This window comes from Zerene cesonia, chromosome 2 (assembly GCF_012273895.1).
Source record: "Zerene cesonia ecotype Mississippi chromosome 2, Zerene_cesonia_1.1, whole genome shotgun sequence".
In the NCBI taxonomy this organism is placed as follows: Eukaryota; Metazoa; Arthropoda; class Insecta; order Lepidoptera; family Pieridae; genus Zerene; species Zerene cesonia.
In genome coordinates this window covers 2,973,545-3,000,912 of record NC_052103.1, presented here as the reverse complement: position 1 = coordinate 3,000,912, position 27,368 = coordinate 2,973,545, and the positions used below count along the sequence as shown (strand labels likewise).

The 27,368-nt window shown below is 37.3% G+C and overlaps 3 protein-coding genes across 8 annotated transcripts in view; 2 read left to right on the top strand and 1 right to left on the bottom strand.

Annotated features, from left to right (window-relative positions):
• The window catches only part of LOC119832579 (unconventional myosin-XVIIIa), a 140,626-nt gene extending 138,679 nt beyond the window's left edge, over nucleotides 1-1,947 (top strand). For all 3 annotated transcript variants that reach the window (XM_038356253.1, XM_038356261.1, XM_038356269.1), the window contains one exon: nucleotides 475-1,947. In XM_038356253.1, the coding sequence (XP_038212181.1) occupies nucleotides 475-562 (88 nt within the window). In that variant the 3' untranslated portion in view covers nucleotides 563-1,947. The remainder of the gene's footprint in view (nucleotides 1-474) is intronic.
• A 1,596-nt stretch (nucleotides 1,948-3,543) lies between these two features.
• LOC119834308 (AP-1 complex subunit beta-1) lies at nucleotides 3,544-13,138 on the top strand. Of its 4 annotated transcripts, none has more exons than XM_038358658.1 (19): nucleotides 3,544-3,694; nucleotides 3,785-3,950; nucleotides 4,325-4,495; nucleotides 4,870-4,896; nucleotides 5,672-5,869; nucleotides 6,015-6,132; nucleotides 6,333-6,523; nucleotides 6,721-6,903; nucleotides 7,290-7,472; nucleotides 7,791-7,985; nucleotides 8,187-8,279; nucleotides 8,685-8,806; nucleotides 9,177-9,367; nucleotides 9,765-9,853; nucleotides 10,149-10,283; nucleotides 10,830-10,959; nucleotides 11,614-11,731; nucleotides 12,065-12,191; nucleotides 12,558-13,138. In XM_038358658.1, exons 2-19 carry the CDS (start codon nucleotides 3,843-3,845, stop codon nucleotides 12,957-12,959), a joined length of 2,781 nt encoding a protein of 926 aa, XP_038214586.1. In that variant the 5' UTR covers nucleotides 3,544-3,694; nucleotides 3,785-3,842; the 3' UTR covers nucleotides 12,960-13,138. The 4 variants fall into 4 exon arrangements, with proteins under 4 accessions (XP_038214586.1, XP_038214579.1, XP_038214601.1 ...); XM_038358651.1 differs by having other exon boundaries at nucleotides 10,131-10,283; XM_038358673.1 differs by lacking the exon at nucleotides 4,870-4,896.
• A 546-nt stretch (nucleotides 13,139-13,684) lies between these two features.
• Nucleotides 13,685-26,366, bottom strand: LOC119834002 (PAX-interacting protein 1). The gene is made up of 16 exons (XM_038358274.1): nucleotides 26,172-26,366; nucleotides 23,584-26,085; nucleotides 23,123-23,293; nucleotides 22,399-22,500; nucleotides 21,822-21,903; nucleotides 20,341-20,498; nucleotides 20,005-20,095; nucleotides 19,591-19,714; nucleotides 19,047-19,143; nucleotides 18,611-18,763; nucleotides 18,194-18,340; nucleotides 17,449-17,661; nucleotides 16,907-17,059; nucleotides 16,602-16,680; nucleotides 16,060-16,309; nucleotides 13,685-14,665 (listed from the first exon to the last, which is right to left on the bottom strand). The coding sequence occupies exons 1-16, from the start codon at nucleotides 26,265-26,267 to the stop codon at nucleotides 14,101-14,103; spliced, it is 4,983 nt and encodes a 1,660-aa protein (XP_038214202.1). The 5' UTR covers nucleotides 26,268-26,366; the 3' UTR covers nucleotides 13,685-14,100.
• Between the last annotated feature and the right edge of the window lie 1,002 nt (nucleotides 26,367-27,368).

Sequence of the window (27,368 nt, the reverse complement as noted above, 5' to 3'; positions counted from 1 at the left end):
TTCTTTCCAGTCGTTAATCCATTCCTTTTCCCTTACCCCAAAAAAGCGGGCAGCGCATTCGCAGAGGCACTACCTTTGCGAATGTTCATGGGCGGTGGTGATCGCTTACCATCAGGCGAACCACCAGCTCAGTTGCCCGCTATGACATATAAACATATATAAATTACTTTAAATAAGATTATTATAAATATTACTAAAACCTTTAAAAATCTATACTAATATTAAGAGTTTGTTTGTTTTGACTACCAATCTCGAGTACTACTGGTCCGATTTGAAAAATTCTTTCAGTGTTAGATAGCCCATTTATTGAAGAAGACTATTGGCATATAGCCAACTATTGGCATGTACCACGGACGAAGCCGGGGCGGACCGCTAGTGTTTGTATAAGAGCAATGTTTCTAGCCAGACGGTTAACGGTTGATATTTGATATTATTGTGCATAGGTGCTTAATCAATTATTTTGAATTCCCCAAGGTCCAACAGCCCCGAGGGCCGGCACAGCCGCTCGAGCGTCGGCTCCGGCTCGAAGCCGCTCAGCCCCACGAAGGAGTCGTTCGCATAACAGCCGCCCGCCGCGGGCGCCGGCCTGCTCGGCGCGCTGCCCGCGCTCTGCGCCGTGTTCTGCCGCCAGCGCGCCGCCGCGCACGTCGTCATCGAGTAGACGAGCCATGGACGCAGTGACGAGCCGCCATCTTGTCGTGTACGTCACTTTGACAGCACCGCCATTTTGAATTGTGACTTTTTAATTTCGGTAGTTATTTGACAACACATGCATTATTATTACGAAATGGATATGCTAATTGACAAGTTTCTAATTACTGTAATTGAAAATGTGTGTGAATTATTCCCTTTTACCGATGATGACGGTCGGTCTAATACTACTGTAAGTCATTAAAATTATATTTAAAACGTATTTTAGTGCAATATGGCGTGCAAAGCTAATTTATTGTCTATGGTGTCAAGTGGATGTTTGGACTGAGTATACGTGATTTATTGTGAGTAGATATGTGACGTGCTTGGAATCGTTATACAATAACACCAATTTGACTATAATATACTATAATCGACTACTAAAACTATCAAATTCTTATTAACAGCAATAAATACAACTAATAGAGTTTATAAGCTGAGCATTTGTTATCAAAAACGTATTAGGTGTGGTATTATTACACTGCTCAATCATTTATACATTGCTATACATTTGTGAGGCTATACATTTTTGACTTTTCTAGATTTTGATATACATCATAATATATCCATTTTTAACTTAGTAAAACGGCACTAGTCTTCGCCAAGTTATTAGCATCGCTGATTTGTTTACATAAATTGCATGCATTCCAAATAGATCATACTTATATTAAACTTGGCTTGACTTTACCATGAAACAACAAGGCTTGGACATTATTTATTTAGCTGGTAATTTTATTAGGAAATTGTTTATGTGATTAGATGTTGAGCTGACTTCAGCCAATCAGTATTTAGATGAAATAGAGACGGGATTATCACTGTAATATTAGGTTGATTGTTATTTAGTTAGCTAACATGTAAATAATTAGATTGCGTATACATTATTATTATTATTTAATTTGTAATATTCGTGTGATCAGACTGTTATTGTATGATTTTGTTACACTGTAAGTTGTTGCTTTATAAACGATCAAACATATCTGTTAGGTACCTAATATATCGAATTCCTTATTGACTGGTTTTTGTTTTATTTAATTTTATTAGCGATCTGTAATCGTAATGTATTTCTCAATGTTTTATGAATATACATAATATAATTATAAAATCTTCTAAATATTCATAATGTACCCTAGATATGTGTCTATAACCATTGTCTTCTTTATATCTATGTGTATTGTACGATAATGTGATGAAATGTTACTGCGTTCAATATTGGTTGTAAATGAAATTATTTAATAAAGTAACTCATGGAAATATAAATTTTTAGTTTTATTTCGTTGAATTTGTTGATCGTCGTGATTCAGATGTTAAATTAACAATATTTAGATTAGCAGGCCTTCCAAATTCATTTCCATTTGGGGCAGGATTGGTAACAAGAAGGTGTATGATATGAAATCCTGCACTGAAATCCTTAATTACTAGACCGATTTTAATTATTATTTATTTTACTAGATATATAATTCATAAGCCCTACAAAACGCTGTGAACGAAATATCTTCGGATAAAAAAACCTTCACACTCCGCAATGACAACTGTGCTCCTGTAACACTTATTGATACTCATGTTTCCACCGATACCCAAATGTTAAATGTCACAACTGTATTAGTCTATCTGTTTGAAATTTGAGTCCTGTCTCCCCCTTATATACTGGACATTGGCGGAGTCACTATTTACTGGGTGGAGACATTAATTGAGAGAAGAGGAAGAACAAGATACTCAACTTCAGCATTGTGACGCTGTCAAGTATCTAGCTATGTATCTAGATCGCTGACTTACCTGAAAAAAACATATCAATACAAAAAAGAGATGAAATCAATTTAAAGTACAGAGAGCTCCATTGACTTCTAGGTCAAAATTCAAAACTTTCCATGGACAATAAACTTCTCATTTATCAAACTGTTCTGAAGTCAATATGGACATACGGACTACAATTGTGGGGTGCAACTTGTAACTCTAATATAAGGATAATGCAAATGATTAACAGAACGGGAGAAGTCCACTTTTCACTGGATATTCCAACTGTTAACCTTTCAATGCAAAGCCCCATCCCTAGGTTAACGGCGAAGATCTAAACTAATGGGAATAGGCTAATGGCTACTACGAAACTACTACTTGCGAAAACAACGATTACTCCGCAATCACGCCATATTTTTTCATTCTGTAAACGACATTATATTTTTTGATATACCGCCTTCTTTTCAGTTAAAAAAGAAAAAAAGAAAGTAGAAGAAAAGTATTTATTTGACGAAATGTGTAATCAATATTTTTCATACAAAATACATATAGATAAACACTCCAATCCTCTCTCTACAAAACTGCTTGAACCAGAAAGCATGCATCGTCTCAAATGCGACGATATATTTTTGATTAGCCAACACTGCCGGCCGTCAAGTCATTTAGAAGATAGGGTGGGCTCTAATGGGAGCAGCACCCTTCCATCCGCTCATAGTCTTCCGGCTGATTGTAAATCATTAAAAAAAAGATACGTAATTAAAACGCGAGCAAATCTGCAAATAAGACCTAGTCTATATATAATTATGATCGGAAAAAATAGATTAAAATATACATGATCCCATAACATACATAAGATTGTTATATTATTATATTTACTTACCTATTACATTCTAATAAAATTTAAGATTATGAAAGAAGAAACCATTCAAACAGCATGATTTGCAGTACACATCTGTATTATTTTTTCCCTCAATATCAACTCGCACTTAGCCATCGAGATGGATTTATTTCCCATTTACTTATTTAGCATGGTTAAATTTTTACATTATTTACTTTATGGCACTTTAAGTTCCTAAACATTTCTAAACGAAATGTCATTGTCATTTGTCATACGTCATAGATGTCAAACACGAATGTCGTCAGTCGACTTGTACGCCCCTCTCTCAATTGGTGAGATTGAATTTAAATATTAATTTCTTATGAATTTGTTAGTTACTTGATACTGCCTCTTATTTAAACAATTAATTTCAATTGTAGTTACATTGTACTTTAGGTAATTACATAAAAGTGCTAACTTAATACTAACATAAGCAATAGAAACCATAACTTGACACATAACTGATGCTATTGATTTTTCTTTCAGGGTGAAAAAACAGACAATTTACTTAAAATAAAAATTGTAAACACAAGAATAAATCAAAATGACTGATTCCAAGTACTTTACAACTACAAAAAAGGGAGAAATATTTGAATTGAAGTCTGAACTAAACAGTGATAAAAAAGAAAAGAAGAAAGAAGCTGTTAAGAAAGTAGGTAGTCAGAGTATAAAAGTAATATTGTAAATAAAGTATTGAAATTTCAATATAATAATCTCACACCTGTAAAAAATTATATAAAACATTATTTTGTGAATTATTTTCATTATTTCACATAACTAGATTATGATTCACTTAAGAGGAATTTGCAAAACTATTTATCTAAAAATATAATATAAATCTTAATAAAATTATGAGAATAATAATAGTAACAAATATGAAATCTATATTATATGTTATAGATGTGTTAGTTACACCACTTATAACTCAGAAATTAGAAATATAGAAAAAATTCTTCAAGAAAAGTATATCTTGGTGGGGCCAGAGCGTGCAGCTAGTGTATAAAATTTATCTGATTTTTATTTCAGGTGATAGCATCCATGACAGTTGGGAAGGATGTCTCTGCACTGTTCCCAGATGTTGTCAACTGCATGCAGACCGACAACCTTGAACTCAAGAAGTTGGTGTATTTGTACCTTATGAATTATGCCAAGTCACAACCTGATATGGCCATAATGGCAGTTAATACATTTGTTAAGGTATGTTTCTGTTATTTATATATATGCTATTATGTTATATTTGTTTCATAAACAATTAAAATGTTACACCAAAATCAAGTTTTATGGCTTTTCATCAATTTAATTTGCGAACATCACAACAGACTAGGTAACAATTCTGAGAGAAAGGACAATTTATAATCATTTTTCAGCTTGATGACAAAACTCCATAAGTATTGCTTTAATATTTATGACAACAAATTTCTTTATGTGTATAATAATTTGTTTGATAATCAAAAATGGTAGGACTTAATTCAATTGTTAATGACAAGTGAAATAGATTAGCTATCTATGTGAGTGACTTGTCTTTTTTTGTCGTTTTAATGTCTACTGTACCATATTATGATGGGTGGAAGGATCTACCAACATACCAGCTTGTTAAGGTAAACATATGATCCAGAGAAATCAACTCATCATTTGTAGATTTACACATTATTATGAACACTAGAGGAATTAAGCACTCGAAGGGTACAAATATTACAAAATAGACATATTCATGCCTTATGATCCAACATGCATGATTAGGTGAATAGAATTTTGCATGATTTTACACTTAACTTAGTGATCATCAAGCACAGATGTGTAAATCTACAGCAATAAGTATTATTGAAAATATATCAATGCTGAATTTTAAAATGTAATTACTGTAAATACAAAAACTCATGCCTCATCATATATCCTGAGATAGAAGCACATTGGCTATGGTTACTCTTGTATTGTATTGTATGGTAGAAAATTGCCGAATTTGTGAATATAAATCACATTAAAGGAACCTTACAACCAACCTTTCTTGTTCATACATCAGATTCTCTTGAAGCTCCATCATGCTAATCTATAACCCTCTCTCTATAACAGACTACAACTTACTGCATAATAAATAGGCATATGTGGTTTTCTTATTGCTATTCTAATAAATGAACTTATAAAACCTACAAAATTAATTTTATAAATATGCTATATATGTAGTTAGTCAAATTTTATATAATGCACAGATTATAATTAGATCTATAAATCATATTCTTTATTATTGAGTAATAAAATGTTTGAATGGTGAATTTCTACCATACTGGCTTATAGTCAAATTGCTTCAGTATGATTGATGTGTTGCTTTATTCCTTCTCTCCAATACGAAATGCAAACGCCAATGAAAATATTCAGGATTGTGAAGACTCAAACCCACTGATACGAGCCCTCGCCGTGCGTACAATGGGTTGCATACGCGTGGACAAGATTACGGAGTACCTCTGTGAGCCACTGCGGAAATGTCTCAAGGACGAAGACCCGTATGTAAGGAAAACTGCCGCTGTGTGTGTCGCTAAGTTGTATGATATCTCACCCAGCATGGTTGAAGATCAGGTACTGTTATTGTTATTATCATTTTGTCACTTAATTCAGTTCAAGTTGTAAATGCTAAAATGTTTTTCCTAATAAACTTGAAATCCTGGTATTTAAAAAAAATGATATATTATAATACTCATAAATTTTAATTTAATACTTTCAGGGCTTTTTAGACCAATTAAAAGATTTGTTGAGCGATTCAAATCCAATGGTAGTCGCTAATGCTGTGGCAGCTCTATCAGAAATAAATGAAGCTAGTGTTTCTGGACATCCATTAGTTGGTATGACATATTGCTATCTTTTGCTGAAAAATTTCTATGATTCCGCTTAAATAATATTCTTTTTCCCATTTTCATAGATAAATATACATAAAACAATATATAAAAAGGTTGAACTGTTAAATAGTATTCAGATTACAAACACCATGACATGATCTTTTTATACAATAGATAGTAAAATCTAATGGAATTTTTTATTGCAGAAATGAACGCGCCAACAATAAACAAGCTGCTCACCGCACTGAACGAGTGCACGGAGTGGGGGCAGGTGTTCATACTGGACGCGCTGTCCAACTACTGCCCGCGGGACTCGCGCGAGGCGCACTCCATATGCGAGCGCATCACGCCGCGCCTGGCGCACGCCAACGCGGCCGTCGTGCTCTCCGCGGTTAAGGTTCGTTCCATTCATTCGTTCTCTTTCAAATGGGAGTTAGGTTGTGAATTAATAAAGTGTAACTTGAACATTTTAGTCTTATGTGTGTAGAGTGAATTAACATTATGTTAAGGTTTAAAATTTGATTGTTATTTATTTTACCCGGGGCTGCATGGCTTGGTTATGGTATTGCAAGTAATAAAATAGTGGTGTGGCAGGTGCTGATGAAGCTGATGGAGATGCTGTCGGAGGAGGCGGAGGCGGTGAGCACGTTGTCGCGCAAGCTGGCGCCGCCGCTGGTGACGCTGCTGAGCGCCGAGCCCGAGGTGCAGTACGTGGCGCTGCGGAACATCAACCTCGTCGTGCAGAAGCGCCCCGACATACTCAAGCATGAGATGAAGGTACGCCCACACCTCGCGTCCTGACTGTGTGGAAATACTTACAAATAAAAAAAATATTTTTAATTGTGATTCTCGATACGCTTAACGAACACTAAAATAAGTATACAACTAAAAATGAATGTAATTAAAAAGATTTGTAAACATACTTTTATCATTTTATGCTAACTTCGGTGATGCTAATATTTTTTTAAGAAGCGCATATCAAATTACTAGAAATAACAGTTACCACCAGTTTTGTAAGCTTTTTCTCTGTAGAAACTGCTTTCTTAACTGGTGTTAAATATTAAGAATGTGTTATAAAGTTCCAAAAGTGCTTCTATAAAAAGTCTAGTTTGAGTCTTAAAACACAAAAATTTAATGAAGTAACTTTTTTTTATAATTTCTAGGTGTTTTTCGTGAAATATAATGATCCGATCTACGTGAAACTCGAGAAACTAGACATCATGATCCGCTTGGCGTCCCAAGCGAACATCGCGCAAGTGCTGGGCGAGCTCAAGGAGTACGCTACTGAGGTCGACGTGGACTTTGTGAGGAAAGCTGTCAGGGCTATTGGCAGATGTGCTATTAAGGTGATTGAATAATGGACTTTAAACATCAAGTAGTTTGGTTGACTTTTGATCGACTTAGAACTCCATAGAATCCAATTAGAAATTTACTGACTTTTTTAAGACGATATTATACTCTGAATGAAATATTTTTGTTTGCCAATCAAAAACTTGCAAGTTATAGGAAATAACATAAGAGATAACATACTCTCTCATTATTTACAACCCTTTTGAAGTAAGATATATCATTAAATCTATATTACCTTAAATTAAAAAATTCTTAGGATGTCCTCTCATAATCAGACAACGTATAATATAAAGTCTAAAATGAAACTCTCCTAGGTGGAACCATCCGCCGAGCGCTGTGTGTCGACCCTGCTCGAGCTGATCCAGACGAAAGTCAACTATGTGGTGCAGGAGGCCATCGTGGTGATCAAGGACATCTTCCGCAAGTACCCCAACAAGTACGAGAGCATCATCAGCACGCTCTGCGAGAACCTCGACACTCTCGACGAGCCGGAAGCCAGGGCTTCTATGGTAATCCTGACCGCAAAATTATTAAGAAATCAAAGATAAAATTGTTTAGCAATATTTCATTAACTTCATTGATGCTCTTAAGGCTTAGTAATCGACTTGTCATCGATATTAATAAAAACGCACAGGCATACTTATCAATTTATAATTGTGTCCAATGAGAGATTAATCGTGTTAATTTTGGATGTGTTTTTATCTTTTTAGGTATGGATCGTAGGGGAGTACGCGGAGCGTATCGACAATGCGGATGAGTTACTGGACACGTTCCTGGAAGGATTCCATGATGAGAATGCTCAGGTTTGTCATTTATTATAAAATACATTAATCTCGAATATTTGATACTTTTATTAGTCTTAAACTGATACGAATTTTCTGCTTAGTTTGGTAAGTGTTAACGGCCTGAATTCATATCCATACATTTGCAATATTCGTCAGGACAGGTCCTAAATAAAAATTCATACATTCAGTGTATAGTGTAGTTCCAAACATACAGTTTGATAAACTGTATGTTTCTTATAATATTGATTTACAGTGTAAATGAGCATTAAATAAAATATTAAGTGGATGAAATAGGTTATTTTAGTATTGGTGACATAGTGGCTTATATAAGACTCTGTACTAGAAATATTATTGATCACCTATTTGACCTACGAGGCGAGTGGCAGCAATAAATGACTCATACTTAAATACAAATCGCTACAGGTGCAACTCCAACTGCTGACGGCGGTGGTGAAGCTGTTCCTCAAGCGGCCGGCGGACACGCAGGAGCTGGTGCAGCACGTGCTCAGCCTCGCCACACAGGACTCGGACAATCCTGATCTCAGGTGTGTATGATTTGGTATTGATCTATTGATTCTTCAATAACCTTTCCCAATTTCAAATAGTAATAACTGAGGTTTTCAATCTATACTGGGTGAACCGATTTTGATGTTGAATTTTTTTTAAAGCGGCGCCTCCCGTGTGATGTCATTTAAATTCAAGTCTAATCTTTCAAGTAAAATCTTTGGATCATTTGAAGGTTTTCCTTAAAATAATTATTTATAAAAGGTATATACGCAGTCGTTTCCCCTGTTCACAATTACTGTAATTGAAATAATTGTATCGTTGCGATCCTCATCAGGATTATAAGACGAATATTTGGAATTATTGTACTGTAGCTGATAAAAGCGTGTTAATAATGAGCAACACGACCAGGGACCGCGGCTTCATCTACTGGCGGCTGCTGTCCACGGACCCGGCGGCCGCCAAGGAGGTGGTGCTGGCCGACAAGCCGCTCATCTCGGAGGAGACGGACCTGCTGGAGCCCACGCTGCTGGACGAGCTCATCTGCCACATCAGCTCGCTCGCCTCCGTCTACCACAAGCCGCCCACTGCCTTTGTTGAGGGTCAGTGTTTGTTTGACAGATAGGTTACGAGGTTATTTTAAATGGATTAAGTTTTTAAGAATTTTCTGGAGGAATTATCTTTATAAGATTTATTTTTTTTTCCCTGAACTTTTCCTGAAGGGAATAAATTAGATAGAATGATAAACTTAAATGCTATTATCTTATTATTTAGCTCGTTTAGTATCTATTCGTTTAGTTCAGTTAGTTTAGTAGTTACTTATTTTAGGCACCAGTCTCACACTTAATTTTACTTTTTGTATTAAAAAAAAAAAAAAAAGATTTTAATTTTTTACTGTGAATTGAAGTTGTGAGAAGATATTTTTATTAAATATATTCCATTTTTACGCGTGTATGGTGCCAATTTAAACTACATAATAATCGACATGATTGTCCGCAGGTCGCGGTGCTGGAGTACGCAAGTCGCTGCCGGCTCGCGGAGTTGGCTCTGAAGACTCGCAGCCACAGCCCACTGTCATTCCCAATCAGGTGCGATATTAATGTGATTTCTTTTTAATTAAAAATTGTCAAAATTGAAGAAAATTGAGATGTATATTTTCCTCCGTTACTTTTGATATTTATTACATTTTTTTAAATGCTTGCTGTATGGCTGACGTTGTATCCACTTTGTCGCCATTATGTCTTAAATATTTTTTTTTTTTGCTTTTCTTACATTATACGCTTCTAAACAAAAATCCACATTGATCGGCGGCGAAAAAAAAAATGGTTATTGATATCACAAATTTTGTACACCCGTTGTACAAAGGCGCTTGTACATGCGCAGGAGTCGCTAATCGGCGATCTGCTGTCGATGGACATCGGCGGCGCCCCGGCGGCGGGCGCCGCGCCCCCCGCGCCCCCCGCGCCGCCCGCGCCCGCCTCCAACCTGGACCTGCTGGCCGGCGGCCTGGACGTGCTGGTGAGTTGCTGTATTTCATAAAAAAAAAATATTAACTGGGCTACCGATTACCTGAAATAAAGTGGAGTGAAGGAGGGAGACAATGTGTGTTGGACATTTCCAACACAAATTTCTCCCACCTTCACACACACACACAAACAAACACACACCAAAGACGTTGCTTTAGAGCGACAAGGATGTCGTCACGGTGGCTTCAGTGTAAACTCTAGAATAGCGATTCAGAATTTCACTTTAAAAAGCTTTTGGTAACATAGTTGACAATTAAATTTTAGAAAGATTGCAATAAAACACACAGAGCACTGGCATGTCCGAGAATTAACGACGACGACATGCGACATCTGCCAACCAACACAAGGCCAGGCTGGTGTATTATGACCTGAACCCTCATAGGAAGCCCATGTCCCTGCATGTCCTACTGCTGCACACGGGCTGATGATGATGATGATGATGATGATATGATGATGATGATGATGATGATGATGACGATGATGATGATATGATGATGACGATGATGATGTATGTGGCTAATATATGTAATAACTCCAGTTGGGCGGCGGGTCGCCCGCCACGACGGGCGGCAGCGCGACCGGGCTGCTGGGAGACATCTTCGGCGTGGCTCCTCCCGCCAGCTTCGTGCCGCCCAAGCAGTGCTGGCTGCCAGCAGATAAGGGAAAAGGTACCGTTTTGAATTCAGGTTGAGAATAGCATATCGAAATTCAAATGAGGAAAGATTTTGATCATATTCTGATGTCGTATCTGTGTATTTAAACCCATTAATTTAGTAGTGTTTGGATTTAAAATTTTATGCTAGAGTCAGAGGAAAAAATCAAATTATAACCGTTGTTGCAAAAACTTTTATTATTTCCTATTATTGAAGTGAAACTTCTTTAGAATCGTTGTGATTTCAAACCTGATGCAACGGAAAAACGACAGGTAAGAGACAGAAATACAAAAATGTGTAGAATGAAGCCGGCAAAGAATGAGACAGAAATATACATACTATTTTATTCATTCTTTTGTCGATTTACTGAAGTTTCACTTCTATCATGTGTGAATCGCACACACACCTTTTTTTTTTAAATAAGCGTAGTATTTGTTTAAGTATACTAGCTTAACTGTGCCACAAAATGACATTACGTTACAGTCTTTCATTGGGGAAAAAAACTTTGTATCTCACGTTGAAATTTGTTAACAGAGAACACAGAACTTGCAACTTCTCGTTAAATATATAGTGATTCGAGCTGTGACATTTTTGTTCCTAAGATTTATTCATATACTTTTGGTATTGTTAATTTCAACATAGGTAAACCCATATCTTATAAATTTTCAGGCCTTGAGATCTGGGGTACATTCAGCCGACAAAACGGCCAACCCAGAATGGAGATGACATTCACTAACAAGGCCATGCAACCGATGACCGGTTTCGCGATACAACTCAACAAGAACAGGTAAAGGGACCTTTAGTTTAAATTAATTGAATTGTTCTATAGTTACATAGCGAACACAATTAGTGTTGAAAAAGGGTCCTGGCTTTTTTAAAGTCTAAGAATATTATCTTAGGCACATATTACTAATAAAATGTATAAAAAAATGTGTTATATCACTCAACAGCACCGATGTTAACCCATCTTACCTCTCAAAGTCTAAACTATCTGTATATCTTAATTAATTATGTATATTTTTTTATCGGTAGAAGATCTTTTAGAATCAGTTGTTGTTTAAAAAACATATTTAAAAACTCGTAAGATTTAGTGTTCGAATAAAGAGCGATTGTGTCGCAGTTTCGGCGTGTACCCGGCGGGCGCGCTGTCGGTGGGCGCGGTGGGCGCGGGCGCGCGCGCCGACGCGCCGCTGCCGCTCGCCACCGCCGGGCCCGTGCAGCGCATGGAGCCGCTCAACAACCTGCAGGTGAGCCGCTTCACCACACACGCACTCCCCCATACGCCACACATACACTCCAACATACACCATCATATAATCAATCAAGCAGGTTGATTGTAAACGGTACCCGTGTTGGAAACAATTCTCAATAAACTTTTAAGTGTGTTAAAAAACTTGACTTTCTCTAATGATAATTTTTTACAAAATATCTAAGGGAATTTATTACATTAAAGTTATTTTTCCAATTACCCTGATTGACCCTACCACCACACAAAGCTATGTCACACAATTGCTTCTTTAAGTGACATTAAGACGCAAAGAAATTTACATGTATTTTTACATAGTTAAAGAATTAATATTTAAAATATTTTTTATTTTCAACCATGACTCCAGGTGGCTGTGAAAAACAACATAGACGTGTTCTACTTCGCGTGCTTGATCCCCGCGCACATCCTGTTCACGGAGGACGGCCAGCTCGACAAGCGCGTGTTCCTCACCACGTGGAAGGAGATCCCGGCCGCCAACGAGGTGCAGCACACCATCTCCAACGTGATGGGCACCGCCGACTCCATCGCGCAGAAGATGAGCCTGAACAACGTCTTCACGATCGCGAAACGCAACGTCGAAGGCCAAGACATGCTCTACCAATCGCTCAAACTGACCAACAACATCTGGGTCTTGTTAGAACTAAAGCTGCAACCAGGGAACCCGGAAGCGACGCTCAGTCTCAAATCTCGTACAGTCGAAGTGGCCACTTGTATATTCCAGGCCTACGAAGCCATCCTCAAGTCGTAATCTCGCCGTACGCTACATGATCTTGTTATGAAAGTATTCTTTAATGTAAGTTATCTAAAAGACTAATGTGACTGTAAATTCCACTAGTTGTATGGATGTTTGAGTTATAGGAAATGTATTTAAGCTCTATAATATGTTGCATTCATGGCGTAATATTAAATAATTATATGTTATATGTACGCGTTGTTTTATTAACATTACGATATTATCCTTCCACTTTTACGCTTCATAATTGCCTTGGACAATGAGTCGAATGTATTAAAATAATAAAAATGCCTTTGAGAGATTGAGAAAGTATCTAATTGCAATTAGATATATGTTTTAATAAATTTTACGTATAACACTTTGAGATAGTTTGGAAACTTAATTGCATGGCAACTGATCTGCCCAGAGTACTCGCATTTTGAATAAAACGACTAAAAAAATGTACAATATGTAGCATATTTCAGTTATAAAAATATATCTCATCTGTTTACCAGATGGGTAAAGGTCGGCCTTGTCGGGCTCTTGAGATTTCAAAAGGCATTTTCCTAAATCTTATGCTACGTAAGATCCCATGTTGCTCTTACAGTCAGTATCGAAAAATAGGATAATATTTTGGCCAAGTCTAAACATTATGAAAAGATATGATGCTTTCTAATGATTGTGCGTATTATACACTGATACACAACATACTAATGCGTATTATGAAGTAATTAGTATTAATAGGTAAAAAAAACAATATATTTTACAAAAAGTCTTTTATTAAATTCTTTACACCATGGCATTGGACCACATTCTAAATTGCCTTCTAAATAAGTATAACTCTCAAAATTTAAATACGCATACAAAAAGTTTACTCTCCTTAACAATCTATATTTCGAAACAGACACAGAGATTCCTAGAATGTCGTATGAATATGAATCGTAATAAATTAAGGCACGGACGCGTTTTAATTAACTATTAAATGCATTTAAAAATCAACTGAAAATAATATTTTGTTATAATTTCTATATGAAAAAATATGTCGAACAATATTCTACTTACATACACCTAAAGTGATATAAACGTTCTAGCTATAAAACTCACTATCCGCTTATATACATGGAAGTATTTTACAGACAATGCAATTGCTTTTTTTTGCTACTTTTCAACACACCAATTAGTCTATTTTGACAAGAAACTCTTCAATCTCTAACTTTTGCCTCATAATCGCCGACAACACCACTTCAGTACTGCATACGACATTCAAAGTCTTCTCGGACTGCAGCAAATAGTACACTAAATGCAAATCATTGGGCACAGTGAGCACCAAGTAGCTGTACGGCCGCTGGCTGTGCATCTCTTGTATAGAAACATAAGACCTTCGATTCTTCTCCACTTTCCCGCCGCACAGTTCTATCATTTCCGTGAGACTCGCCTTGGCAGGTTTGACGCAGGGAGTGAGGAAGAAGGTGACCCCGTCAAACAGTTTCTTCCTTTGTTCCCCACTCAATAATACTTCGTCTATGTCACATTTGAACGTCCTGTTGAACTCTTCGTCACGGAGACCGAATTTTGCTTCGTCTGCGAATTTATTGAGTCTCTGGCTCTCGGTGACCCACTCTGTGGTCAGCAGATGCTTGACGGTTATGAGACAGCTCACGAGCTTGCAAGTGCGAACCAGTTTGTCCATAACGAGATGCGACGCCTCCGCCGCTGACGTTACTACTAACCCACCGAGTTGCCTGTAACAGAGTCGTAGATTAATTTTATTTTAATGGCAATAGTGGCAATATTAAATAAAAAATTACAATAGTTCAACTCGAGATGCAACCCCCTACATACCCATACACAAGCTATTAAACAATATGGCATCAATTGTATATGAGATTTTATTAAAATCAAAACTCTGTAATGTATGCAATAACAATGAATTACGGACGACACACGTCTAAATACCGCTAACCCTTCACCACTACTTTAGTGCGAAATATGTAAACCTGTGCTTTTATTTCTGTTTCTCAACGAGTTCACATGTTTCTATATTATTTGAGTTTTCATCATATTTTGGAGTTTCACTGAAAATATTTGAAATGTTTGTAAGTATTCAGCAGCTATTATGAAATTTTCTCTTCAATATTTGCAATTAATTTCATTAACAAGTCAAATCAAACGATGGAAGTAAATCAATTTAATATGATAATAATTTGAAATACGGCAGGTACATTTTCTTTAATTTTAATAACAATTTTACTGCTAACAAAGAATATAAAACTATGAACGACTTCCAGTACTCCACGAGGAGCTTTTTTTTGTCCATCACTGTTGACTTACGGTATCTTTACTGTCCTAATATAACAGGACAATTAATTACTGTTCAGTATTTATTTCATGATCCATTTCATTACCTTAATTTTTACGGCCAAACCAATCAAAAGAAACATGCATTTTGTATTTTTAACTTCACTACAGCTTTAAAATCGTAGCATTATAATTGTTTCTATTTCATTAGCGATATAAAGAAATATTGTTTTCAAGTCGAAATGAGTATCGTTTAAGCTGGCCATTCCTAGCAATTTACAACACAACATCACTCAGTAATAAATAAAATTACAGATGATAGCTAAACATTATTTTTAATATTTCATCATCAGTGATGGAGTTGGTGCATCACTTGATGGTACATATAAGAACTGGGAACATGTGGGTACTTGCCCCATCGCGAGCTGGCCCAATTCGTGTCGAAGCCAGCTCGGCTCCCACATTAGACTATTGCTTGGTGGGGAAATCTTGATACCCGCGGCCCCCATACGGATGCCTACCGACCAAAATCTGACTGTGTTCCGTCGAGCCGCTTTAGTGAAGGAGCCACGAGAATCGGTTATAAGCCCGCGACCTCCCCACATTAGACTTTACAATTTATTTTGAACTATTACTATATCTCATTTAAAAAATTCTCGTGTCATAATTTTATTTACCGAACTCCTCCGAAACGGGTGGACCGATTCAAATGAATTTTGTGTGTATGTCTGGTAGGTCTGAGAATCAGCCAACATCTATTTTTCATACCCCTAAATGATAAGAATAAGGCAGAACAGTGTTTGCCGGGTCAGCTGGTATGATATATAAGGCAGCGCACCTGACGACGGCGGCGAGGCGGTTGTGCGCGGGGGGCGGCACGTTGGAGAAGAGCACGCGCGGCGCCAGGTGCAGCGGCGGCGGCGCGGGCGCGGGGGCAGCGGCCGCGGGGGGTGCGGCGGGCGCGGGGGGCGCGGGCGGCGGGGAGCTGAGCCGCGGCCGCTTGGCGCGCCGCTCGCCCGCCGCGGCCGCCGCGCGTTTCGCCCGCTCGTGCGACTCTTGCGTTATGTTTATCGGCATCTTCCACGCGTCTGTGGAGATTTGGATTCGGAATTCAAATTGTGAACGGTTTGTGTACGGTATTGTCGATTGTTTTATGAGTGGCTGCGTCTTTCAAGCTAGATTACTGTTAAAATTCGAATTTAGAATTGTGAATTCATTTCAGGGTTAATCGTTTGTGTTGTGATTTGCGCCTGTCATGCATCTTCTTGTGAATATGACATAACATTATTTATTCTTATTTTTATGTCGAGGAAACTTTTTTTTTTTTCTTTTCTTTCTTATTTATTCGAAGATAAGTAAAGAAATAAAACGATAACTCACTCATTAAATGAGAAACAAGACTGTAGTCCATCCGGAACGGGCTCGCCAAATTGAACTGTTGATATTTTGCATTCTCGATCTGAAATTATTTAAAGTAAATTAGTAAATTTAACAATTGTACTGCTCCAAAATAAACTAGCTAACTAATGTATGCTTATGTACAGTCATTTCGAACACGATATTTGTATTACTACAATTGGCTCGCATCTAAGGATTGTTTCCAAGTAACGTGCCGTGGACTGTACACTGTACAGCTAGCACGTTTAGCACGTTTAGCACGATATCGTGTCGTATGGTGCAGGTACCTGCGAGAGCGCCGTCATGTTGCCGAGCAGCAGGTCGGTGAGCCAGGCGGCGCTGACCACGGGGATGGCCCACTCGCGCGCGCGCCGGTACTTGTTGCCCTCCGCGCGCTTGCAGATCAGCACCGTGTTGTCGCGCGTCATGTACGGCGTTAGCTATCGCATACAAAATTATTATTTAAATGTTTGTCATAATCAGGTACTGCTATGGAAAACGTTTCCCGATTTTTCACATTGCAAATGATGTTTTGAATTCACTTTTTTAATGCGCAAGCATGACACATGAGAAACAATTTTATCTTTTATCTTTTACCTATTAATACAAAACATTTTTGTACTGTGTCATACTTTAAATAAATAAAAGGGTCGTAGTGTTAATAACAAGAAAATATGACTGCCAATAAAGAACTCGAGCTGTACAGATGAATTTAGAGTATCAGATTCGAGTTAAATAAAGCACGAAGTTAAGCTCCGGTGCAACCGGCGGCGTGAGGCGGCGTGGGGGCAGCGTGGGGGCAGCGTGGGGGCAGCAGGGCGGCACGCACCTTGGCGCCGACCTGGCGCAGGCAGCAGGCGAGGCGGCGGCGCTCGTCGCGGCGCCAGCCCGAGAGCGCGGCGCGGTGGTGGCGCGCGGGCCGCTCGCGCGCCGCGTACATGGCGGGCAGGTGGATGGCCTGCCACGGCGGCGCCACCGCGCGCCGCTCCATCGTGTCCAGCACCCAGTACGCGGTCACGCACCGCTTCGCGTCGCGCAGCGCCTACGGGACACCGATCACTCGTATTTATAGACCAATCTATCCTCTTGCAAAAATTTCTAATGTGACAGTCGAGCACGCACGAATTGGGCCAGCTAGCACTGGGGAAGTACCACACCCCCACAGAAAACCGGCGTGAAATAAAAGCATGCTATTGTATTTCATACGGTGATTGAGGGAACCAGAGGCCTATATCCTTTTCTTTAACCTTCCCAGTCCCTTCCTTTATTTCTCTCGTCAATCCTTTTTAAACCCTTTCCCAATTGAATGTCGGCATTCCATTTGTACAGGCACATAGGTCTGCAATTGACCATAAGCCTCTCCAAATGTTCATGGGCGGTTGTAGCGCTTACCATCAGGCCACCCACCAGCTCCATTACCGACTATGACATAAAAAAAATCTCACTATTTCGACACAAGGTATTACAAACATCACAATAATAAACGAGCATTCTCATCCTCACACTTTGTAACACACAATCATAATAATTATTCTATTATGAGATGCGCTCGGTGTGGGCGTGCCGCCCAGTACCTGCATGACGACGCCGTGGCGCTGCGTCTCGCAGAGCACGTGCGTGACGCGCGCGCAGTAGCCCGCCTCCACCTCGCCGCCGCGCCGCTGGATCGCCTCCGTCCAGCGCGCCACGCGCTCGCTGCCCACCGACTGCTGGTACTCCACCTGCACGCATACACGTCTCGTACTGCATACATGCACCCAATTTGTATCCGCTTTCAATTAATTTGATGTTATGTAGGAAGTTGGTGCAACATATAAATCTACTCTTAGCTCGTACTAAGACACTTATATTTTCTTTTTTTTTTATAGAAGTAACCACAGGAATTGACATATTTTTATATGAATTTTATACAATTTAATTATTAGAACTAGAAAACCTTATGAGGAACAACTTAAAATGGGAGGATATTTAAGACAAACAAATCAACTTACAACATGGAAAACACATCCAAGCAGGAACAGGTCTGGGGGCAATTTTAGGTTAGGATTGTGTCCATAGAACTGCGCTCGAGGCGGCGCTGCACGCACTGCGCCCACCCCGCCCACACTACCATACACCTTGTTTCCAACTACCGTGCTGCCGGCCTGTTAACATTTGTAAAAATTTTATGAAATGTATGAAACTGTTTTTTGAATTCATTGAAAGTTTATACACTATAGATACCAAACCCCAATGTTTGTACATGAATAAAATACATAAAATTATGTTACTTCGGATGTATTGCTTCATTCAGAATAAACTTATTCCTAAAATGAATCATCCATGTATATGCCTACCAAGGAAAAACCATAAATGCCTACACAATACTTTAAAAAATAGCAAAATGAACCTTATCGCGTAAATAATAAGGTACACAATAGTACACACCGGTGCTGGCACGGTGTGCGGGTGGTGCGCGGCGCCGAGCAGCAGACGCGCCGGCGCGCGCACAGCACCGCCCGCCGCGTGCGCAGCCGTCATAAGCCTGTATATCATTATTATGTATTTATATATATATATATATATATATATGATATAAAGCAGATTTATATAGCAATGACATATTACTGAGTGGCAATTTGTTAACATACATTCTTTTTTAACAAACATTTCTACTCCTTCAAAAAGTAAAAAATTAAGTCGAGTCAAAGATGGTGTCTCATATTAACTGTATTACTTGTTTAAGATATATGAACTTCGACTGCACCTTATTTATTTAAAGAGGTTTAATTATTCTAAAAAGTAGTTTAGTTATCTATTCTTAGTGAAAAATCTTAACTGGACCGAGTTAGATATTTAGTTCTGAGATAACAAACAAAAAAAGTACAGTCCAATTGAGGATTCTGCTCTTTTATTTTTTAAGTGTGTTTAATAAACAAATAGCACAATTATTTAACTCTCATGTATTTATACTAATGGGCATGATGTATACCTAAGGGTTCCGGCGGCAGATGGTTCATGATCAGCAGGCGGTGCAGTCCCTTGCAGGCGGATGGACAGCATATTAGCCAGCGCCGTCTTCGTCTTGGGATTCACCAACAGTGCACCTGCACCTGCTGTTAATGCAAAAACCATATTTAGTAAAGTATGTTTTTCAATAGTGTAGAAGTGACATACTATAATAAACTTTTTCATAATGTTGATACAAGAAACTGTTTTCATAATGCCTTATGTTTTTTATTGTCTTAATGGAAAAGAATAGATGAAATTCTATAACTGAAGCATCCGAGATCTAGGGTGGTCGAAAAGTTAGCCTTTAGTCGTTACCACTGTATGGCTAAAGATGCAGGTTCGATCTCCGCGATCGTTTTTTTTTTTTTCTACTCTTTAAATATTTTTCACCTACCTTGTTGTTGTTCGGGTGTAGTGGGTGTCAAAATAGCATCGACTTGTTGTTCTTGCAGTGGGGTGACCACGTGTTGCGTAACAGGCGCCACCTAATGTAACTTTGACTTAATTAAACAGTAATGAAACATAAGTCACTCACGAATCTCCGTATCATGTACTACAATGAACATAGAATTAATTACCTTTTATAATTGAAATTATGTTTGAATGTTAAAATTGGAAGTTTAATACAATCCAACAGTTTATCAACATTTAAACATATTTAATGTTAGTTTTCAGATGATAGCGACAACAGCCAAATGATACATATTTCTCTAAAAAAAACTTCAGTCACCTGTTTAGCAGTCTGATGGTGAGCATGGTCCCGCTGCGCCTGCAGCTGTTGCAGCCGGTACTGTTGCTGCCGTTGCAACTGTTGTAACTGCGTCTCCACTCCCGCACCTACTGTTGTAGTTCCCCCCACATTACCCACTGTGCCCCCCACTGCGCCCACTGGAAATAAATATCGGATTTGTATGCTGTTGAAAAATGAATTAATATTTAGGTACGGTTTACTCGATATTAATTTTGTAAAGATATGTAGTATGTTCTATTAATATCTGAGAAGTTAATTTTGATAAAATCTCATGATGCATAGGAACTATTACAGAAATTAACCATATTTGGTATATCTCATAAAAGTAAATGGATGTGGTAAATAACAATCTTAACAGGATTGTCAATAATTTAGATAAAAAAAATGGGAATGTATGTCTTTCAAAATGGCAAACGGTTAAAAATGAATTTTCAAATAACATAAAGCATTTCAGATTCTATAATTAGAATTAAGGAAACAGTCATGTAAATAACAATATTATTCTTTCTTTTTTCTCTGACCTCTAACCCGCTTTATCTTTTAACTTTATCATTAATAATACATTCACACATATAAAAAACTTACCGGTAGACTCCTCTACATCCATAGTATCCCAATCACTAATTGACATTAAGGCATTCGCAATCGAAGCATCAAACAATAACTTCAAGATAACACACAGAACTCTCTTCTCCCCAACGAAATGGCGACTACACTCAAATATTCTCGAGATGCTTAGAACATGAGGTAGCACATTGAAATTATAATTTTTGATCATTGACGTCGGCCATCGTTATGTATGTATGACCATTTGAATAACAAAATTTGTCAGCACACCGAAACCTCAGTGCTCATAGATAAAAAACATGATACCGTTTCATGTTGCATAAGTGTATTATACATAGTTTTCCATTAGACAAGTTATTGGTAAATTTTAATATTTTTATGTTTAACCACTTTTTGAGCATTTAATTTCATATAAGATTGGTAAAAATTAGCTATATATAAAAATAATCAAAATTAATTCTAAAATATGTACAAATCCTTTATTTTTTTATTAATATTTGTAATTATTAACCAATTTAAATAAAATGTATATTGTATTTAGTTTTGTGTATTTAAATGCAAAATGAAAGCAAAGTGAATTTAATACATTCTAAAACAAGTTATTGCATTACGTTTTTTTTCAATTTTAATTTTTTTTAATATCTAATTATATCTGTCCTTGTTATTATAACTTGTGGAATGCTTGGATAATTACCAACTTTGCACTATATTGCTTTTGTATAAAATTATCATGAAAGTGCTTGACTAATCTCTTTGAGAGAAGCATTTGATACCAAAAAAAAATTTTTCTATGTGAAATGATACTACCATATAAACCATACCAGGTTAACTAATACATACAACATAGACTAATTAGTAAATTAGTCTTTGTAAATATGATATAAGATGAATACCTGGTGACTGTGGTGTCTGCGACGGAGTTGCAGCAGGAATTGTGGCAGTTCTAATTCCTGGCTGTTGCACCTGCCATTGTACCTGATACAAAGTGTTCAGTTCTAATCAAACACATTTCTTGCGAACATTTTTATGACAACTGATAATAATATTTCCAACCAGTGTTTGTACCCATTGATTTCGAAATAATGCCTTATTACACCAATTGATGATTTCTTAAATGAGGAACACATCTGGATAGTTGTACAGTAGGGAAAAGTACATATGGAATATGGGTAACAGGACTTTTATTTTTATTCTTCATAATAATGACAAAATAACTCCATGAAATGCAATAAGTATAACAAAAGGCATATCCTCAAAATGAATGGCATTGTTATAGGAAATAAATAAATAAAATGGGTAATTTTCAATAATACCACCTATGCTTTCTTAAGGTTGAATATGCTTTTGTGTATACCCAAGGCCTTAGGCAAAGGGCCCTGGGTTATGTTGGACTCCCACTGCAATTTGTTTTTCTCCCATTGTAGTGGTCACGGGAGGTGGTCACCTCACCAGGCCAAGTTTAATACTAACCTGCTGTTGTTGCGTGAGACCGGGTGGTAGAGGACTCCGAATGAATGTGACATTCTGTGTTGCTTGCAGTCCACCACCAGGGGCTCCTGATACGACTGGTTGCTACACAGTTGTAAAATCATTTGTAAATTACATAATGATGTATTATAAAATTGCTAAAGATTCGTAGTTATGTGTCTCTAACTATCGACTTATGTTTTATTTGACTATAGAGAAAACGGGAGATATTTATTCTTAACTAGCGATCTCCTTGGTTTTGCTCTTGGTACATATATTATCGTCAATGGGCATTAGCACTCACGGAGCTTACATTTTGTGCCCTAAAGAGTTATTAAATAACAAATCCAATGTCTCAAAATCACATTTTTCTCATTGCAAAAAGATAGCAATTAGTCTTTTTATGTTTATACCTTTAAGGTATTACCTTAGTTAATTATGAATTACACTTTATTCATATTATAATACACCCATAGTAATTCGTATTATACATATACCCTCTAATTCACCCAAAACCAGTGCTGCACTATCACTACATAGAATGAAGTAAAGTCGCTTCTTCTATATGTATGCTTAGGTCGTAAAAACTACACAATGGATTTTGATGAATTTTTTTAATAGATAGAGTGATATAAGAGGAAGGTTTATATGTATAATAACATCTATTAAACTACTCCGAATTTAATACTTGCGAAGACGCATGCAAAAGCAAGTAATGTATATGTACCTGCTGCTGTGCCAGAGCCCGCTGTATCTGCAGCTGCCGCCGCTTTTGCAGTTGCGCCACGAACATCGCGCGCTGCTGTGGGTCCATCTGCTGCAACTGCGCATGCGTCTGTGCGTCCAGGTGGATCAGCTGCCGCCCGCCGCCGCCAGCTGTCCATGATACTTGTAGGGGCTGTAGAGATGTTATGGTTTTGATTAGATAGTATTTAAAGTGTGTAGGATGTGTTGTTCTTTTTTTCTGGTTCTGAAGGTAAGTTAAAAAGTTTATCCATTTTATTGATACAAACAGAATAAAACAGAAATGCTTATAGTTAAATAAATGAAAGTGTATTTTTTAAATGTTGCTTTTTGATTTTTATGCATTCATTTAAATTAATATCTTAATCCATTTAAGCTAATTCTTCTTACTACAAGGTTAGCTGATAATAAAGTTATGTGTAATACTAGGATTAGTTTACATACCCTTTGTCCAACTCCAGTGGGTTGACCAATGGGTTGGCGTTGCTGAATGTATTGCTGCTGTTGCCAAGAAACATTCTGCCCACCCTGTACAATTTGCTGCCCACCTGGTGACACTATTTGCTGTCCACCACTATGAGTTATTATCTGCTGAATGCCTCCACCAGTAATTTGCCCTCCAGGCTGAGGAGACTGAGGCACCTGTGACAATACTTGTTGTCCCTGACCAACATTTTGACCAATTATCTGTTGTCCCGACTGGGATACAATTTGCTGTGGTGATTGAGCTATCACTACTTGGTGCTGTTGTCCCTGTTGGGTTATTACATGTTGCCCCCCTTGTGATAGAACTTGTTGAGTACCCTGAGTAAGTATCTGTTGTCCACCTTGATTGACTAATTGACCTCCCTGATGGACTATTTGGCTCTGTGATACTATTTGCTGTCCACCCTGTAGGGTAACTTGTTGATTTCCATGAACAAGTATTTGCTGTTGGCCAGTGTGCTGATTTATCAAAACTTGCTGTGGTGCTTGAACAATCTGTTGTTGTCCAGCATTGTTTAATAGTTGTTGTTTCTGTACCAGTATTTGATGGTGTGTCTGACTTATTGCTTGACCTTGAGATCCAATGGATTGTTGTAAAATCTGTTGTGATTGTTGTACTCCATGCTGTGGACTCAGCTGAGACTGTTGGTTGTTTATCAATGCTTGCTGTTGAGTTTGCATAATTTGCTGCTGTAATATAACTTGGTTTTGGGGATTCCTTGACTGAACCAATGGACTCCTGATGATTTGATGTTGACCTTGGACATTTTGAACCATTTGAATATTCTGCTGTCTCCATGTACCTTGCACTGGCATGTTTCCACTCTGTTGACCTTGTATTGATTGTTGTATTTGCTGACCAATGACAGACTGTTGAGAGGCATTACTTACTAATTGGCTTAGTTGTCCTTGATTGGATTGAGCTTGGGATGTAACAAGGCCTTGCTGAACTCCCATATTAAGATTTTGTTGCTGATTAGTCAAAGATTGAACAGTCTGCTGTTGGATCATGCCTTGATTTTGTGATGAAAGTTGTTGACCAGAGCTCATCATCTGTTGCTGGTTTATCACTTGATTTTGACCAAGGCTCTGGTTAAGTTTCGCATTTTGTAAGCTCTGTTGTAAATTTTGAGTTGACTGTGCCAATTGCTGAGCAATGTTTTGCACGGCACTTTGCTGACTTAAAGTAAGAGTTTGTTTTAGAGACATGTTTTGTTGATTAAGCTGTGCTTGCTGCAAATTATTTGCTTGTTGTAAATTATTGGCACTTTGACTCAGCATTTGACTAATGCTTTCAATTTGTTGTTGAGCAGAAGTCATAGATGTATTCTGTGATTGAGAAACATTTTGTGATTGTTGGACATGATGTTGATTACTTTGAATATGTTGCTGAATTTGACCAGAAATATTTTGATTCATCTGAGAAACGTTTGGCTGAGTAAAGCCTTGTTGTAACATTTGCATTCTGAGTTGATGTTGTTGTAGTAACTTTTGTTGTTGTATTTGTATTGCAGATAGCCCATGAGGTTGTGGTGACTGTTGAGTTTGTGTATAACCTTGTTGCATATTAGATTGTTGATTCTGAATATTAATATTTGCCTGTGAAATAGGAGGATTCTGTCCAAACTTCTGTATAAGCTGGGTGTTTTGTTGAACACCCTGTATTTGTACATTCTGATTTATTCCTTGTGGTAAAGATTTTGTAACAATACTTGTTGTGTTAGATGCAATTGTGTAGCCCATTGAGTTAGCATTAGAAGTTGTGACTGCTGAAGAATTAGCTGTCGATGGATTGTTATTCCAAGGCATTCTTTGCTTGAGTTTATCTAAAAGTGCTTTTGTATCTTCATTTTTACCTTCTGACATGTTTTGAGTTGGAACTTCGTTTTTAGCAATGCCTTCTTCAAAATCGAATCCTGTAATTGCACTAATACGATCCATTGGTTTTGGTGGCGGTGGCGGTTTTGGTATAACCAATAATTTAGGGTGAAATACCTCAGCCACTGCCTGTATTCTAGCTCGCAAGCTCTCCAAAACCCAGTCTGGAGTGACGATTTTAATTTTATAGGATAATGATAAGGCTGAATTATATTTTTTACTTGATGTCGAGCCACAGATCAAATGAGTACACTGACTATCTAAATTTAACTTCACTCTTCCACCATGATAAGATATTAGCGCAAATAATGATTTGGCATCGGCTGGAGTCACTTTGGATACACATGCAACAACATTTGAGAATATTTTATTCTTGCTAGGAAAGTATGGCTTTGTGTTTGCCAATTTTTTTAATCTAGCACAAGCAAGGACCCAATTTTCATTCACAGCAGGAATCTGATAGATGTCCTGAGCTTCATCGATGTCTGTATCGGCAGCATTTTGACCACAAATTAGATGAGTAACGTAGTCAGAAAAATATTTTGTATTTTCACCTCCACCTGACTGAAGTAACTGCATAATCTGTAAAAACAACAAAGCGCGAGACCAGTTAAACCACATATCGATACATAAATAAAAATAAAAACAAGAATAACATAACAACAAACCCTTTCCGAGACATCGCCAGAGAGGTAATATTTGACATCTTTAAAAATCGCCTCTTGAACTGTTAAAAAATCTATATCATCAACAATCGTTACCATTTTCTGTTTTACAAACTAATAAAAACACAAGTCTCAAATATTCATTTTTATATCATCTTTTGAGCGCCGAAAATGAAAACTAATGCCAGAGCCTCCATCATGATTACAAATAAATGTTGCCATTTGTTGTCAACTAATCTAAAAAAGACTTCTCCTCATTTAAGACAACTTATTAATTAAATAAAATATCTGTTGCGGCTTATTTATATGGGTGTTTTTTTAATAAAATTATGAACGTAATGTAAAATGTCCATTTTCCTATAAGTGTAAATTGACTCAGTTTTATGATATTTTCATAAACTCTAGCACGACTATTTTTAAGAGCGAAAAATAAAATGGTTGAAAATAATAAACCAGGGCGATACTCTGTGATTCAAATTCCTTGCCTTAAGGTGAACTATCTAAGTTTTAATTTAACATGAATTCACGTGTAGCAGAATCATAGCATGAATGTATTTTACATACTCTGTGGATAACTAGAGCCTGGATGAGCTAATGAGCAAGTCATTACCTTACGCGTGATGCTCACTTAACTTGCTCATTAACTTATCTAGGCGTAAGGAAATGCTAGCTAGTTAGTAGGCTAGCTCTTATTGTAAAAAAAAATGAAGAAATATTAAGAATTAAATTATTTAATCAAATTGAATTAATTTAAGCTATGAGTATTAACTAATCACGAGAAAACGTCAAACAAACAATAAAAATGAATAAAATAAAAAAGGGGGTTTCAAATTCATTGTGCCCCTCAGACACGCAATAAAAGGTGGGTATCTCCTCGTGCTTATCATAAGTAAATTTGTTGTAGATACTTTTCTGTGGAAAATAACTTTGATAGTGACGTTTCATGCATGATGCAGGGAAATATCGATATTTGGAATTCTTACATGATGGTGTTGTAGTTTAATAATAATTGTAACGAATATTTTAAAAAAATAGCACCTACTTTAAACTTAAATTTTATATTGATGAGACTGTCATTGTCACGTAAAAAGGGTTATTAGGTACTTTATTCTTATATAGACTACTATATTTATTTATTTTGGCATCACTACCACAGAATTTAGCTTATTTAGTGACGCGCGCTCTATAGCTTGTATCTAC

Bases quoted from the DNA above. Each gene is read 5' to 3' on its own strand.
- LOC119834308 (XM_038358651.1), top strand. From the start codon at position 3,843: ATGACTGATTCCAAGTACTTTACAACTACAAAAAAGGGAGAAATATTT. The intron at 4,496-4,869 runs GTATGTTTCTGT...GATGGGTGGAAG, and splicing joins CAGTTAATACATTTGTTAAG to GATCTACCAACATACCAGCT. The intron at 11,732-12,064 runs GTAAAGGGACCT...ATTGTGTCGCAG, and splicing joins ATACAACTCAACAAGAACAG to TTTCGGCGTGTACCCGGCGG.
- LOC119834002 (XM_038358274.1), bottom strand. From the start codon at position 26,267: ATGGTAACGATTGTTGATGATATAGATTTTTTAACAGTTCAAGAGGCG. The intron at 26,086-26,171 runs GTTTGTTGTTAT...TTGTTTTTACAG, and splicing joins CTGGCGATGTCTCGGAAAGG to ATTATGCAGTTACTTCAGTC. The intron at 20,499-21,821 runs GTATTCATCTTA...ATTTATTTCCAG, and splicing joins GCAGACACCACAGTCACCAG to TGGGCGCAGTGGGGGGCACA.